General features: G+C 38.0%; 1 protein-coding gene across 1 annotated transcript in view; it reads right to left on the bottom strand.

The window, feature by feature from the left end:
* Positions 1-17,477, bottom strand: part of LAMA2 (laminin subunit alpha 2) — a 460,887-nt gene that overhangs the window by 197,793 nt on the left and 245,617 nt on the right. Inside the window, exons 13-15 of the mRNA XM_083379924.1 lie at positions 14,652-14,753; positions 12,450-12,655; positions 3,071-3,182 (exon numbers count right to left, since the gene is read on the bottom strand). Of these exons, the coding sequence (XP_083236050.1) occupies positions 3,071-3,182; positions 12,450-12,655; positions 14,652-14,753 (420 nt within the window). The remainder of the gene's footprint in view (positions 1-3,070; positions 3,183-12,449; positions 12,656-14,651; positions 14,754-17,477) is intronic.

Below are 17,477 nucleotides of genomic sequence, written 5' to 3'. Positions count from 1 at the left end.
GTTAATAGGGTTCTTTAATCAGGGGCAAAAGAAATCACGAGGAGGAACTTTTCTCAGGGTAAGTATTTTGGTTATTTTGTCCCTTAAATCATAATTCAAAATTTGCTTTGGAGACACCCAGTAGTTGTTTTGGATTTTTTAAAACTGAGGATACAAGACAAGCATTATTTTATACTGCAATATTTCATCATATTCTGCTTTTTTTATGTTGTAGCTCAGCTTTGTATGAAAGTCCAATGCAAAATAAATAAATAAATAAATAAATAATAAATAAATAAATAACCAACCAATCAACCAACCAATCATCACCTAAATTAGCTGCATTTGCTCAATTGATATTTCTGATCAAACCAGTTTTCTGATCCTCTACCAAAACCTTCAAAATCTATCATCAGCCTTTTATAGGTTGCCTTTGTATTTATAACAAGAGAAAGAAGTGAATATATCAGCTATCAGAAGGAAGGCTCCATGACCTAAATAACATATATAAAATCATGGTGCTTTAAAAGAAGAGAGCTGACAAGTAAATGCCTAGAGTGCTTGTATAAATGACATGTTGTTTATAGTATTGTGAAACAGAACATCTCTGTGCTTTAAAATGCTTCCTTAGAAGCTTAGTTTTCAAACATTTTACATTTAAAAGCTCCACCAACAAAGCCTTGACAAGTTAGTTAGGCATACATGCACTCACTCCAAATATAGGCTAGATATTATTTGGTTGAAAATATTCAAATTTTACATATATAACCTTCAACAAGACTGCATCTTCTAAACTGTTGAAGCAATCATCCCAGGGGGAAAATGTGTGTGTATATTTCTCTACAGTATGTATGCATTGTAGAGAGGGGAGAAGACAATCACACCATCTGTATGAAAAGCGCTGTATATCATCTCAAGCATGAATGTGTTACTTTGCTTTGAGATACTAAAACATATCACACATTTTGATTGACTATCTAGTTTCTAAGTGTAATGACAAACTGATTAAGCCCAAAGGACTGTTTAATGACTGCATGTTATGAACATTATATAAAATTATATGAAATACAATTCTATGCACATCGGTTCAGAAGTCACCCGTAGGTGTTTCCAGACAAATGGGCATAAATACTGCCACTCTGTGAATGACAATATGAACTCAGATACATTTGTGTTAAAATATAATATCTAAATATGATCATATGTAAAGTTATTTACAAATATAAGGGACTAAAGAAAGATTTCAGTTTTTTTTAACTGAGCTAAAAATACCCAATTGTATACAGTATATGTATTTACAATTATGTAATTCTGAGCTTTGGAAATATGGTGTTAAATGAAATAGTCCAAAGATTGAATATGATTTGTGATATGTAACCTATAATTAAGCACATTCAACTAGAATTGAATGCTGTGGTAAATCAAAGTTAATTAAAACCAAAAGGAACACTTTTTAAAACTCTTCATTACAGTTATGTGGAGGAAAGAAAAGGCAGGATATGATGATTCATAGAAAACAATGCTGTTCAAGAGTATATGATACCTCTAAACATCATGAACTGATGGCCATGCCAAAATGATTTGCTTTTTTGGAATGATTAGGAAGGAGGGGGCAGCATTAGTGCCCCCTAAGCTTTGGTGCACTAGGGTGGTGCCTGCTTGGCATTTGCTTAAAATCAGTCAGTGCCCCCCAAGCCCTAGTGGAATTTTCCTCGAATGTGATTTCCCCATGTATTTTACCAGGAAACATAGATAGGGCAGGCTAGAAATATCAGTGCCCTCCTAACCATACCCAAGCACTCTGAAATTGTTGGTGATGTCCATTTTGCTCTATGAGTTCATGGTGACCTAACCCTAAGTAGAATTTTCCACCAATCGGATTTTCCCATGTATTTTACCAGGAAACATACATAGGGCAGGCTAGAAATATCAGTGCCCTCCTAACCATACCCAAGACTCCAAATTTGTTAGTGATGTCCATTTTGCTCTATGAGTTTATGGTGACCTAACCCTAACTGGAATTTTCTGCAATGGGATTTTCCCATATATTTTACCAGGAAACATACATAAGGCAGGCTACAAATGTCAGTGCCCTCGTAACCATACCAAAGCACTCTGAATTTGTTGGCGATGTCCATTTTGCTCTATGAGTTTATGGTGACCTAACCCTAACCCTAAGTGGAATTTTCCACAATGGGATTTTCCCATATATTTTACCGGGAAACATACATAAGGCAGGCTACAAAAGTCAGTGCCCTCGTAACCATACCAAAGCACTCTGAATTTGTTGGCGATGTCCATTTTGCTCTATGAGTTTATGGTGACCTAACCCTAACCCTAAGTGGAATTTTCCGCCAATGGGTTTTTCCCATGTATTTTACCAGGAAACATCGATAGGGCAGGGTAGAAAAGTCAGCGCCCTCCTAACTATACCCAAGCACTCCTAATTTGTCGGCGATGTTCATTTTTGTCTCCGAGTTCTTGGTGACATAACCCTAACCCCAAGTCCATGTTGGCAAACCTGTGGCACGCAGAGTACTTTCGGCAGGCATGAGTGCCATTGCCCCAGTCCTAGGCCTTCAGCTGGGTTTTATAAAACCTTTTCACTTTAGGAGTTCTCCCCCCCCCCGTGTACAAAAAAAAGGTTCAATCAATCAATTTCAACTTCTTGCGGGGAAAAAAGATCTCACAAATTTGGAACTGATTGATTGAACTTTTTAGTCCCACCCAGTCTGCCATTCACACTGTAGCCATGCCCACTCAATGGGCCACGCCCAGCCAGTGGGCCATGCCCACCCAATGGGCCACACCCACCCGGCACCCAACGATACATAAGTGGGTTTTGGGTTGCAGTTTGGGCACTCGGTCTCTAAAATGTTCTCCACCACTGTCCTAGGGTGATGGCTGCTTGGCATTCACCTAAAGTCAGAGAGGTTTAGCTTGTTTCTATTGTTATCACCCATAGCTTACTCTGATATTCTCATCCTACCACATAGACAAGTGCATAATTTGTGCATATTTGTGGCCTACTTGAAAGAGACTGCTTTTTTCAATCAATCCCATATTTACTGCTTTATATTAAGATACTTACTTCACAGGAGGAACCAGAATATCCTGTAGGACATTGGCAAATTTCAACAGCAGATGCATCTTTTTGTCCAGTCAGTAAGTCGTTAGCAGATTCCAGGCTGACACCACTCAACCTAATATATAAGGATAAAGTAGAGGAAATGCTAATGATTTAGAAAGGTAATATTGTGTTTATTATATTTGCTATGCTAGACTGGGTGCAAGTGGGGAGGACCGATCATGTATTTTAATTAAAAGTAAAATGCATTATCCAAAAATTGACTGTCTCCTTTGACTTGGTAGTAGTCATGTTTAGACTACAAATAATCCTTGACTGTTCGAAGTTACAATGGCACTGAAAAAAGTGGCTTATGACCATTTTTCACACTTATGACCATTCTCCATAGTCATGTGATTTACATTAGGATGCGTGACAACTGACTCACATTTTTGATGGTTGCAGTTCCTGGGGCCATGTGATCCCCTTTTGTAACCTTCTGACAAGCAAAGTCAATGGGGAAACCAGATTCACTTAACAACCGTGCTACTAATTTAGCAAATGAAGTGATTTACTTAACAAATGTGGCAAGAAAAGTCATATAAAGGAGAAAAACCAACTTTAAAAATTTCTTGCTTAACAACATAAATTTTGGCCGTAAGTTGAGGACTATCTGTATAGCATAGCAAATCCACATTAGAACATTGTCGCACAAATGTTATTAGCCATAGGAAAACTGTGCTTAGTTTGTAAATTGCACGTTTTACTTATGCTGCAGGCAGACCAAGAATTAGGCTGACTGAGAAACTGACAAACACATCTTCTTTTCCTACTGAAAAGTAATGGAATCTTAAATTAGATTTATAGATTTGACATTACTTCAAAATATGTTTTACTTTGGAAAATGATGTTATAGAAAAAATAGTTATTCTAAAGTGAATTGCTTTTCTTTACAAGATTCTATACACTAATCAATATAAGGACAGAGATAAAAAAGCATTTCTCTCTATTATACAAGAGATTTTTCATAGTCTTGTCCCAATACAGTAATAAAGATTTGATAAGCACTGTATGCTGTAGCATGAACACATGAAGAAGCCAGTCTAGACTAGAGGAAATCTGACCAGGTGGTTGCTAAAAGTCAGCAATGCCTTCATGCCATCATGGTGGACAATCAATCAATCAATCAATCACTAGCTGAACTTAAGGGGCTAAGAGTGGGACAGGAATTAAAACATGTGGATTTTGAACTGTGGATATTTAATGCTGTTATGCCCCCAGAGTTACAGTGTGTAAGTTGGGCAGCTATATAAATTTGTTCAATAAATAAACTTATGCAACTCCAGAACCCACCAAAAAGTTGTCCACCATAGGAGATATGGATGGATGGATGGATGGATGGATGGATAGATAGATAGATAGATAGATAGATAGATAGATAGATAGATAGACAGATAGACAGACAAAGACATGGATGATAGATAGATCTTGTTTTGAAATATCCATCCATCCATCATCCATGTACTTCATTGAATTAGGAATATTAGTCACAATCCAATGAAAATCTGAGCATACCATCACATTCCAGTCAGTAAACTTTAACCAGCATAAATAAGTGTTAAGGAAGCAATCCTAGATACATTTATTTGGATGTAAATTATGCTTAGGTATGATTTGTGTTTAGGAGTTTTAATAAGAAAGAACTAAATAAAGTTTTGTAGGGCTATTTACACTGAACTAATTTAGGTGGACATGTAGGAAAGCTAAGAAATATTGGGACCAGATTTGTACTTTTATTCAGAGAAATCTTAAAATAAATGTACAATTGAAACCAGAGGTTTTTCTTCTAGGTTTGATGGACAAACAGATTGAAAAAAAATACAGGACTTTACTTGTACACATGATAACAGAAGCAAGACTTTTATATCACAGAGATGGAAGAATTCATAATATCCGACAATGGAAGAATAGATGGTGTAGTTAATGGAGTGAGCAGAAATGAAGAAATTGACTGCTTTGATTAAAGAAAGGAGTTTATTTGGCTTTCTTTCTACTTGGAAAAGTTTTGAACTTTTTGCTTGAAACTGAAATAAATGAAATTTTAACTTTGGAATTTGACGATTAGACTTTTTAATAATTTCAATAGTACTGTGTGTTATGGTGAATCTTAAAGTAAAAGCTCATAGCATTTTACACTATCTGTACCAAAGAAAATCATAAGTTATTCTTTTATTCTTTTCTAAAAAAGTTCTCCTTTTTTTTCTCCACTTCCAATTTTGCTTGATCCTTGCCCCCCCTTTTTCTTTTATACTTTCCCCCTTTTTCAGATTAACAAAATAACAGAGTTATTTTGAGGGACCTTGAAGTTCTTCTAGTCCACCCCCCTGCTCAGGGAGGAAACTATACCATTTCAGACAAATGATTGTCCAATCTCTTCTTTAAAACCTCCAGTGTAGTTCCTTGCATTTTACCTTGTTCTGAAACTTAATGCTTTGGAAAAAAACACCACCGTGAACTCAAATTTATTTTTATAGATAAGCACTGCCTTGACTACCCCATCAAAATCAAAATTAGCTAATATATCAAATATTTATTGATAAAGGGTTTAAAGAAAAAATAATAAACTAATATATCTAAATTGATACAACTTCATAAAAAACTAGTAGAGTTACTAGTAATTACTGTAATATATTTTTAAATTCTAATGTTGCTATCCAAGCCTGAATATAGAATTTCTTTGCATCTTAACCAGTGCCTCTGGGAGCATTGCTAAGTAGTTAATTTTTGTGATTCTTTACATAGTCCCATGCTCCCAGTGGAAAATGTTTTAATCTGACCCTGATCTTCTAACTACCATTAGCAAGAGACTCTCCTCAGGGTGAAGTACCATTCTACATGCTAAGGAAGCTGAGAGGAGGAAAAATAGCAACATTTTTATTTTAAAAAGTGTAACCTGGTGAAACATTCTGATGCATGGAGGATCCCTGTATTGTGTGAGTTTATTTATTTATTAAATAGATTTATATGGCCACCCCACTCACACATGTAGGATACAGCATTAAAGTATATGTCTCTCTCTCTCTATATATATATATGCATGTATGTGTATGTGTGTGTCTATATGTATATGTGTCTGTGTGTCTGTGTGTGTATAAAATGATGATAACCTGGTGCATTGTAGATCAAAGGGTGTAATTTTAGTCTCAAGAATGCCTTGGTTATTTCATTATGAGGGGTTTCTTTTAGAAAATACAAGGGTAATGGCCATGGTCTAATGCTTTGCTTTGAAATATGCCTCACAGCTCAGAAGGGCAATCGTAAATAGGGACAAACACAAATATTTTATGGGAAGTTTTATACCCTATGGCAACTATTTGATGACTGGGTAGCTTTTCCACTGAACAACTTACAAAATATCTACAAACTGTTTTCAAAACTTCAGGTACCCAAAGCTTGTGGGGTGGGAGGTTAGATGTCCATATGTCCTACAGGCCACTGAGAAATAAACTCACCTGAGAAGTCATTACATCACACAGTTTCTCTGGCTCCCTATTTCTAGGGCAGTGTTTAGATATAAATATGCAAGGAAGCAACATTTTTGACAAAAAGTCTGTTAGATATCTAGTTTTACATACTTTAGTATATATGAAATTTTGTAAAGCTAGAGACAATGAAAATTTGCCTGATTTTTTTTTTGAGAAATGCAGTCTAGAAGGAGTATATACATTTTTAAAATCATTTATATCTTGACTTCACTTTTCATGCTACCCAAAGCACTTTTCCAATAACAGAGATAGTCTAACGTGTACTACCCATTCCAGAAATCCATTATTCATATTTAAGATGTTGTCCTTGTACTATATTCCCATTGTTAAGTTTTCATTTAAAATGAGGCAGAAGAATATGTTTTAAACATACACTAAGATTTGTTAAGGGACGCGGTGGCTCAGTGGGTTAGGACGCTGAGCTTGTCGATCAGAAGGTTGGCAGTTTGGCAGGTCGAATCCTGAGTGCCGCGTAACAGAGCGCCTGTTACTCGTCCCAGCTTCTGCCAACCTAGCAGTTCGAAAGCACGTAAAAATGCAAGTAGAATAATAGGGACCACAATGGTGGGAAGGTAACAGCGTTCCGTGCGCCTTTGGCGTCTAGTCATGCCGGCCACATGACCACGGAGACATCCTCGGACAAGCGCTGGCTCTTCAGCTTTGAAACAGAGATGAGCACCGGCCCCTAGAGTTGGAAACGACTAGCACGCATGTGCAGGCGAACCTTTACCTTTACCTAAGATTTGTTAAGGCCAAGAATAAATCTAAAGAACTTAATATCTACACATAACAAAATTTACTGTGTTTTTACTAAACTATTTACCTACTGAAGCACAGATTGTCTTTTCTTAGTGGTATATAATATAATTTGGAGCAATGAGAAACAGTTACACACAGAACATTTCACTCAGAATTATTCCACATTTGTATTCACTGAACAGTCCCAATTTTCATTAGGTTCTGCTATTTGGTAAATGGTATTTTAATGTGTTTAACAGTTTTTATTCATTGAAAAAAGCTGCAGTGCAATTTTTCCCCACTTCAGTGTAGTAATTTCTATTCCTCTGTGTCCTTCAGCAAACATTAAAGTACATAATGTTGGTAGTAATGGGATACTGGATCTTGGAGATACTTGAGAAATTCAAGTATCTAGACCAAATATTTAATATGATTGCTAGCGTGGCAGACACTGTTGACTTCTAAATGCAAACGAGATTAAACAAGATGCAGCTTTTGAAGCAATAGTAGTGCAGTTTACGGTCTGCTATTACATTAATTGTTGTATCCTGAGATTAAAAAGGGAGAAAGGAAATCACTAGCACTATATGATACTATTGGAAAGCTTCTAGGTCACACGTTGTCTCCATTTCACGCAACATTATTCCCTAGTTGAATTCACTGTGTGGTTTCAATTCCCCTTAAGTACTGAAATCTAAACATGGGCTACAAAGCTACTACTGACCTTTTAAACTTTGAAAATGGACTTTTTTCAGCCTATCCTAAAAGTGGTAGGAACTTGCTCACTGCCTAATTGCCTCTGAGAGGCCCAGGCCAGAGAAAGTATGACTTGGTCATGACAGTAAAGCATTTTCTCTTTAAAAATGTGTTACCTTTTTGAACAATTCCCACAATTACGAATATGCATTGCAGTGCATTTTAATATGCTTTGATGATTTATCAGCATGTTTTTAACAAAGACCAGTGATACCCATTTTAATGATGATTACACTTGGGGCTCCAAAAGATAGAGTGGTGATCATCTGATGCACGTTGATAAACCAGCAGAGACAGACAGGTAGTCCTGGACTTATAACTATGTATTTAGCAACCGTTCAAAATTACAACAGCTCTTTAAAATAGTAACTTATGACCGGTCCTCACATTTTATGACCATCTGTCATAGTATCCCCGTAGTCATCTGAACAAAATCTGGACACTTGGCAACTGTGATGCACTTATGATCATTGCAGTGTCCTGAGATCATACGATTGCCATTTGTGTACTTCCCAGCCAGTTTCCAACAAGCAAAGTCAATGGGAGAAGTCAAATTCACTTATGTGATTCACTTAATAACTGTAGTGATTTGCTTAACAACCATGACATGAAAGATTGTAAATTGGGCATGATCACTTAACAACTGCCTTGCTTAGCGATGGAAATTCTGTCCCCAGTTACGGCTGTAAGCTGAGAACTCTCTGTAGGAAGGAACTATGGCTGATCTCCTAAGACTGAGACGAGAGCCTTCTCCATGTTTTATATTCATCATCTTTGTTTCTATTATGCCCTAGGCTAAAGTTTCAGAATAAGAAAAAAATGAACATATAATTGGATGTATATCAAGGTAACGTCTGCTGTTCTCATCGCCAACTCTCTCTATTGAATATGCTGTTTGTGCAGGAATCTACCAATGCACAGGTCTCACAATGTGTATTGTAGAAAAAAAATATGATGGGGTTGACGGCAAAGGTCTAGTAAAAAAGATTTTCAAACTTCTTGGACAACAAAATTTAATAATAGTAATAAAAAATACCTGGAACTATTGCTGCCTGCTTCACATGCACATAATACAATGGTTCTTCACGAGCACAAACACTTCCTGAGGAAAGGAAGGTTTCTGAAAGTCAACAGACAGGCTTTGCCATTTCCTATAGGAAAAAAAAGGCTGGAAAGCCCTTAGTTGCCTTAAAATGGTATTGTGGGGGTGGGTGGGTGTCCCTCTTAGTTTTTCATGGAATTCTGTCAAGTTCTGCGACCCTGGATTTGGAGGAACACTGAAAACTCCCGATCTAGTGCATGGCTCCTAGCTGTGTCAGAACATTAATTTTAAAAAAATGGGACCTCAGAATGGGGGTAGCCCCCATTCCAATCTTATTCAAATTTTTCCATTTTGAACACCAGTATAGGACAAGAAAATATAACGAACACCTGTAGTTTATTTACAATATAGGTGCTTTCTCTGGATACTTGTAGAATAGCAATCTTTATTTGTGTGGATGACTTTCTACCTACAGGTGAAGAAAATATGACCTCAGAATGGAAAGAAAAAGAAAGAATTGACGGTAATTAAATGAAACTGCCTGAAGGAGAGTTGTGTTGTTACAGAAAAGTAACATCCTAGTCGATGTAACCTAGTCGGGCTCACTAAGCTTTAGCTACAGATACAGAAACCTCAAATAGGTCTACTCTTAAAGGGAAAAGTTGGTCACATCAAACAAAGCCCATTACTGACACTACTACTGTGTTTCCCTGAAAATAAGACCCGGTCTTATTTATTTATTTATTTATTTATTTATTTATTTATTGCCTTCAAAAGAGGCACCAGGTCTTATTTTCAGAGATGTCGCCTTCAGCACCAACAGCCCCACCCAGCCGGTTTACTTCTTCTGTAGCTGAAGGAGCAGCTTCATTCTGCAGCTGCATTCTGGCCTGCATTTCTCGGTCACAGGCCTTTCCGGAAGGCCTCTGCAGCCGAATACCGAACTATGGATTCAATCCATAGCTCAGTTCTTGGCTGCAGTGGCCTTCCGGAAAGGCCTGTGACTGAGAAATGCAGGCCTGGCTGCAGAAGACGCCAGAGAAGAAGTGGGCCGGCGAGGAGTGGCCTGGCTGCAAGGTTAAGTGGGTGCAGGGCAGGTGGGGCAGCTCCACACTCCTATCCTAGCTAAATTTTTAGGTGTGTGCCTCACTCCAAAACTAGGGCTTATTTTGGGGGTAGAGCTTACATTAGGCCCACCCCCCAAATCAAACTAGGGCTTATTTTCGGGGTAGGTCTTACTTTCGGGAAAACACGGTATCTACAGAATAAAAAAGGTAACATGGGCATAAAATTGGATTACTTTTAGAGGAGGCTTTTGAAAAATAAGAAAGAGGTAAAACAATGAATGTATTGAGGAATCCAATGCCATGCAGAAGAGAAGAAAAACAAGGAACAGAAGGAGGGGTGACTGAGGGATCAAAGACCTTGACAAGAGTGAAGGTAGAAGAGATGTAGTAGAGAAGGCTCAAGAGAAATACACAAAGAAATAAGAGAAGCAATGAGAAGTTAAGGCAAAGCTGTGAAGAAACTTAGGAGCTGAGTAGTTTGGATCCATACTGAAGTGATAGGTTAGCAGAACAACCTGTTACAGTTTTAAATTTCTTTCTTTAAATTTCTTTCTATCCAGTTTTACTTTTGCACATTTTTTAAAAAAACAAGTCTATTAATACAAAAATACAAATTGCAAGTGAAAGTGCATGCAAAATTCACAAAGTGAAAAAAATAGATAACTAAATATATACAGCAAGAAAAATCCACACAAAATGCATTCATTTTTAGACTTATTATACTATTGTTTTATCTCAACTGCCAGGTATATATTTATTTTCTGCTCTTGTTACTTTCAATTGTTTTAATAGCTCAAAATCATCAATGAGTTGGCAGCTGTATAATTGAATAAAATTACAAATGCTTTCACAAAAGCAATTTTAAAAAAATGGATGACACTTAAACTTATATGAACTTACACTGTGTTCATTTATATTGCAATGACATCAGTGGCCCTTAATTTTTAATAAAATTATCTACAATTATACAAAGAAATTAGTATTTCTATGCCATTTTTTTTCTTAACATGACAGTTACTAATAATATATGTTGGCTCTAAACACAGCACGCTTAACTGAGTCGATGAGAAGATTAGTGTATTGCTGAAGCACCAAAAAGAGTTCAGTTAATTCAATTAACAAATCTGTAGGCTGCTAAAGTTAAGCCCAAACAGGCCAATCATGTATAGGTAGTCCTCGATCCACAGGCACAATTGAGCCTAAAATTTATGTTGCTAAGTGAGACATTTGTTAAGTTTTGCCCCATTTTACGACCTTTCTTGCCACAGTTGTTAAGTGAATCATTGCAGTTGTTAAGTTAATAACACAGTTCTTAAGTGAAGCTGGCTTCCCCATTGACCTTGCTGATCAGAACATTGTAAAATGTGATCACATGACCCCGGGATATTGCAACTATTATAAATATGAACCAATTGACAAGCATCTGAATTTTTATCATGTGACATGAGGATGTTGTAGCGATTGTAAGCATGAAAAACAGTCATAAGTCACTTTTTTCACTGCTGTTGTAACTTTGAACGATCACTAAGCGAACTGTTGTAAGTTGAGGACAGCCTGTATAGGGTTAAACTAATTCCACAGTTCAATCACCTTGTGGAGAAACCTAAATCCAGTCAACTGATCTGTTCTGCCTGCCTTGACCCTGCCCCCTCAAATCCCCAGCAACTGGAAAAGTATGGATGCCCATGAATCCTGAAAGCATTGTCCACACCTCTGACCACAATTGCTTAGCAACACCTTCTGCTCCTACAAAGCCAATGGGGAAGAAGCTAGTAGCATTATGAAGCCTTACCAGCACTTACATAGGTTAAGGATTCAGAGATGCCACCTCTGAGTGGCATTTCAAATGGTAATTTGATTATATGATCTCACTTGGTTAGTGGATGATTGGATCAAGCATTTTATGAGAATAGAGTTACTGTGTATTATTCACTCTATTTACATCATTTAATGACAAAGCTGAATAATCCATAGAATCATATGTGGCATGATTTCTTCTGGTGGTCTGTTGAGTCATTATTAGTCTAGTTTATCTCTTATCTCTAGATTAGCGATGTTAGTTGAAAATGATTTTAAACATTTATGAAATGTTATTTGTCCACAGGCTAACAAAGTGAACAGTATTGATTTATGATATAAAATGGACTGACATAAAGGCAAGTAAGACAGAAAATACAATCTACTTCTCTGCCAGCCACGATTGGTAGAATTTCACCAATCTTCAAGAGAGAACAAAATGCCTTTTCAACAGTTACCTGTAGATGGCATTCATCCCATTGCTGTATGTGGCTCTTATAAGGAGTCTTTTTATATTCGCCAAAACAGTCATAAATTCCCTTTTGCTGACTGGGATGCCGTGCAGCATGAATAAGTTGTGCTTCAGTATGACTTCTTCTGTGTGCTCTTCAAATGGGTTCAAGTGAATCCCTTCCTGCGACGTGCTTATTCTCAACCCGCTTCCCTAATTGTAAGAAATGACACAGAGGCAAATATTTTAAAAAGCTAATTTCAATGATGCATTACTAGAGAGCAGAACACCTTGATATAAATGTGCACTACATACTGTGTTTAATTTAGATGATTATTCTCTAGAAACAATACCACTGTCTTTAGGAAAATATGGTCAACAATGGGAAAAAAGGTAAATCAGATCACCTATAGGAAATTATGTGACGTATTTATATTTTTCATGAACATACTACGGTAGATGGAATTCTGTCCAGCAATCATTATCAGTGGTTTAGAGGTATCATAAAATTAAATGAAGACATATAAGTAATACATGCTACCTCCAGAGTATGCAATTCAGATATCTGTTATATTATGCTTTAGTAGTGATTCTGTGCAGAGCTTGGAAGGAATACTTTGATTCAATAAAGGTTTGTGTGATGAACTTCCTTAAAAGAGTTTTGTAAAGCAAAGCATACATATGTGTGTGTGCACATGTGCAAACACATACACTTCAACTAAATAAAGCAGCCACACTGCTCTGTTTTGAATGGTCTTCTAGTGTAGCCTATAGACATGAGCTGAAACCTCTTCTGGGTATTGGAAGAGCCTTTGAGCATCTTGCTGAGACAAAGCTAAGTTGCATCAGAGGAATAATGTTATTTAAAAATAAATGGGCTTCATTTGCAATAAGTGCCTCTGTTAAGTGCCATTTCTGTATGTTATTATGTACACAGTTGGTGTGCATCTGTCTAAAATAAATAGAATTTAACACGATTACCTAAAATAGTAGCCCAGGTGTGGCTGTGATTATCATGTTCTGGAATATTACTTAGCATTATGCAATCCCTTTCCTTACCATCCAAAGATAACACCTAGCCTACATAGACATGGCTATATTTGCATGCATCTGTCCTATTACTCTACTTTTAAATCAAACTCTGGATGGCTCAGATTCTAATATATACATTTCATAACACTAAGAAATATTCTAGAACATGTAAATCATTGTTCAGTTAGTCACAGCCAGACCTCGGCTAGTCTTTGAGGTAATCATCTTAAATTTTATTTATTTTAGACAGATGCACACAAACTCTGTATAAAGGTTCCCCTGCACATGCATGCTAGTCATCTCCGACTCTAGGGTCCAGTGCTCATCTCCGTTTCAAAGCCAAAGAGCCAGCACTTGTCCGAGGACGTCTCTGTGGTCATGTGCCAGCATGACTAGACGCCAAAGGCGCACGAAACGCTGTTACCTTCCCACCGTAGTGGTCCCTATTTTTCTACTTGCATTTTTATGTGCTTTCGAACTGCTAGGTTGGCAGAAGCTGGGACGAGTAACAGGCCCTCACTCTGTTACGCGGCACTCAGGATTCAACCCGCCAAACTGCCGACCTTCTGATCGACAAGCTCAGTGTCCTAATCCACTGAGCCACCATGTTCCTCAAACTGTGTATATAATAACATAAAAATGATGACATGGTGTAACATGCTATATGTTGCTCTTCATCTGAGGTTGTATTTATCTTCTTTTAAGAACGGCTAAGGATCTGATGATTTTTTTTTTACCAAATCCTGATACTTAAAACTATAGAACTCAAAGAGAGTGTACTTATTTTTTCACGTGACTGTGTGTTATAATATGCATTTATTTATGTGTGTACATAAATAAATGTACATGTATGTGTGTATGTTATTATATATAACAATATATATAAACAATAAAACAAGCGCACGCCTCCCATGCCAATCTCATTCAGCTCTTGAAGGAAAAGTCAGGTCTTAAGTACTTTTCAGAAGATAAAAAGGGTTAGGGTCTGCTGACTCTTAAGGGGAAGGCTATTTCTGCTGCTCCTTTTTCCATCTTTGAAATAAAAAAGTCATACAGGAGCTCTTTTCAGGAAGAGAACTCTTGGAATGCGTTTCTTTCTTAGCTCTTTCGGATTCTGTTTACAGTGTGCTGTTGGCAATTTACCCATTTACGTATGTCTAGTGAGATAATACGCTACCTCTATGATGACATCAGACTGAAGGACTGCCACAGCAATATCTTGTTCCCCAGTGAGGTCATATGAAACAGTAAATTTCAGATGTCCTCCAGCAGCTGTTATCTGTGGTAAAGGGGGAAAAAAAAGAATGATACTGGTTATATAACAGAAAACAGGCCTTTAACCATTTTGAACTACGGTACTCTTTTCCAATTATAGGACCTTCAAGGGCAAAGGCTTCTTGTGTAATGAAAGGACATGTGGATGATAGAGAGCTCCAAGGGAAGGGTCATTGTGGAGCTGTCTCTGTCCTTACACAATCTCTCTTTGTCACATCCAGGGCGGCAATGCTCTGTATAAGTAATGTTCCTCTAGACCTTTGTAAAGACTGGAATCCTAAGAAAATGTGGTTTCCCTCTAAAGGTCTGTCACAAAGGAAGTAACATATGTTACAGTATAATTTTCTTTTCATCTTTCTCTCTGTGTCTCTCGCTTCTTACACTCTATTTTTATTTTTTTTTTAAAAAAACCAACACGTATTTGGCTGATATTAAATTGTCAAAAGCAGGTGGAGGAACTGGGGTTTTTCTGCCCATTCATCTGTCCTGCTTCTCTTAGTCCATTTTCCAGGTACAGAGTTACTAAAGAGGCAGTCTCTGACAGCAGCTTGGAGGAGTAGGCTGCTATTACAGAATGTTTTTTCCCCCTCTTTTTGACAAAGTATAATCTAAAATAGTATAAATGTGTCCCTAGGAAGTCAACCACATTTAATTTAAAAGAAAGTCACCATAATTTTTCTTATAGCTGTATGTTGCCTTTTGCTTCACATTTGGTCATTGCATAAGGCAAGCAGTCCTCTGACTCTTAAGGTACTATAATGTTACATCTCTATTTGTTGTTAAGTATTTACACTTTACTGATTGTGTTTGGTCTAGTTGTTAAGGCATCAGGCTATAAATAGGCAGACTGTTGAGTCCTGCCTTAGCCATGAAAGACCAAGTGATGACTTTGCCCCCCCTCTCCCTCCCTCCCTCCCTCCCTCCCTCCCTCTCTCTCCCTCCCTCTCTCTCTCTCTCTTCTCTCTCTAACCCACCTCACCTCATGGGGTTGTTGTGGGGAAAATAGGAGGAGGAAGATGTATTGGATAGGTTTTCTACCTTGAGTTATTTATAAAAACAATAAAAGAAAAAGAAAAAAATTCCAAGGGGAAAAAGCAAACAAATTACATATTAACTTATGTATAAGAAATGCAATAATTTTGCTTAATTCCTTGAAGAAAGAATACTTCATTTTTAAATTTTTGAAATAAAGCAAATTTCATAGTCAATTATAAACAAAGAATCAGAAAGCCCAGTCCATCCACTGTGCAATTATGCAGCAAGTTCTCCACATACTTCCTCCCCTGAGTTGGATAAGGAAATTCTCATATTTTTGTTTAAGAATACATTTGTGTGATCTGCCAAAATATATGGAAGGTTGTAATACATAGAATGTGCTAACATCCATACTTCTTGATTCATATATTTCATATAAAATAATATACCTTTGGTGAAAAAGTAGGGAAAGCTACATTTCCACAAGCTACATTCCAAAGATGTGTATATTATGGTAAGTAGCAACCCAAAACCCACTTATGTATCGTCGTGTGCCGGGTGGGCGTGGCCCTTTGGGTGGGCATGGCCCATTGGGTGGGCGTGGCTGTGGTGGTAACAGCAGACTGGGTGGGACTAAAAAGTTCAACCAATTCCAACTTTGCGAGATCTTTTTTTTTCTGTGAGAAGTTGAAATTGATTGATTGATTGAACCTTTTTTTTTGCACACAGTGGCAGAGGCCTAAAGCGAAAAGGTTTTATAAAACCCAGCTGAAGGCCTAGGACTGGGGTGACACCACACATGCCCACAGAGAGGGCTCTGTGTACCACCAGTGGCACACATGCCATAGGTTCGCCACCACGGCCCTAAGGAGACTCAGTACTGAAGCTGTGTTAAGAGTGATGACTTACAGCTGATTTTTAATCATAGCAAACAGCTTTAATTAGACTGGTTTGCCTGACTGCCACACTTGGTATCTGAGCTAGAGACACGGTACACCAAGAAATCTATTTAGATAACCTACAGCTAACTTTGATCAATGGCTTCTGTTAAGCATCATTAACTGCAAGAGATCTCAAAGCTGTTTTAAGCAGGTCTCAAGAAGTAAAGTAAGTTATTACATATAGCATATGCCAGTGTATATATGATATATATACAGAATCACAACCCATCGTGAGAGGATGGGGAGTGGCCTGCTTCTGGGGTTCACCCAACCATGTGGCAGTGGTTGGATGACGGTCCAGATACCCACCTACCCGACTAGACCCTCCTTCTAATGCTCCACCCAGGGGACCGCCTTCCCAATGCTCCCCAATGCTCCCTATGCTTCTTCAATATTCTAGCATAGATCTACTCGCCCTCAGGAGTTCCCCCCTCTCCTGGGTTCGTCCTGCCTTCAATACATCAAACCTCGATGACGGGCCCGACCATTGGGCCTCTGAGAGATGGCCAGGCAGGGTCAGGGGCCTCCATCACAAGACCAACAAGAGGCCCCTGGTTAAGTTTCTTGTTAAGTTTTTTGTCGGGTTAGGAAGGGGGCGGGAAAAGAGTATGGCTGCTCAGGGAAGGCAGGCCTTCCGGGTACCATAACGCAGGCCAGGCCTACGACCATTCGCGATGGTGAGAAACGAGGACCAGTCACCGACAATAACCAATGGCGTACTGACGAACATCCTATTCCCAGGATGGTGGGGAACCGCAGAAGGTGCACAAACAGAGGGCCGTATTGTCACCGGGAGTGTCATCTCCGCTCTG

This window comes from Vipera ursinii, assembly GCF_947247035.1.
Source record: "Vipera ursinii genome assembly, chromosome: 1".
NCBI lineage: Eukaryota > Metazoa > Chordata > Lepidosauria > Squamata > Viperidae > Vipera > Vipera ursinii.
Note: the sequence above shows the minus strand (reverse complement) of the source record. Positions and strands in the feature narration are given on the sequence as shown.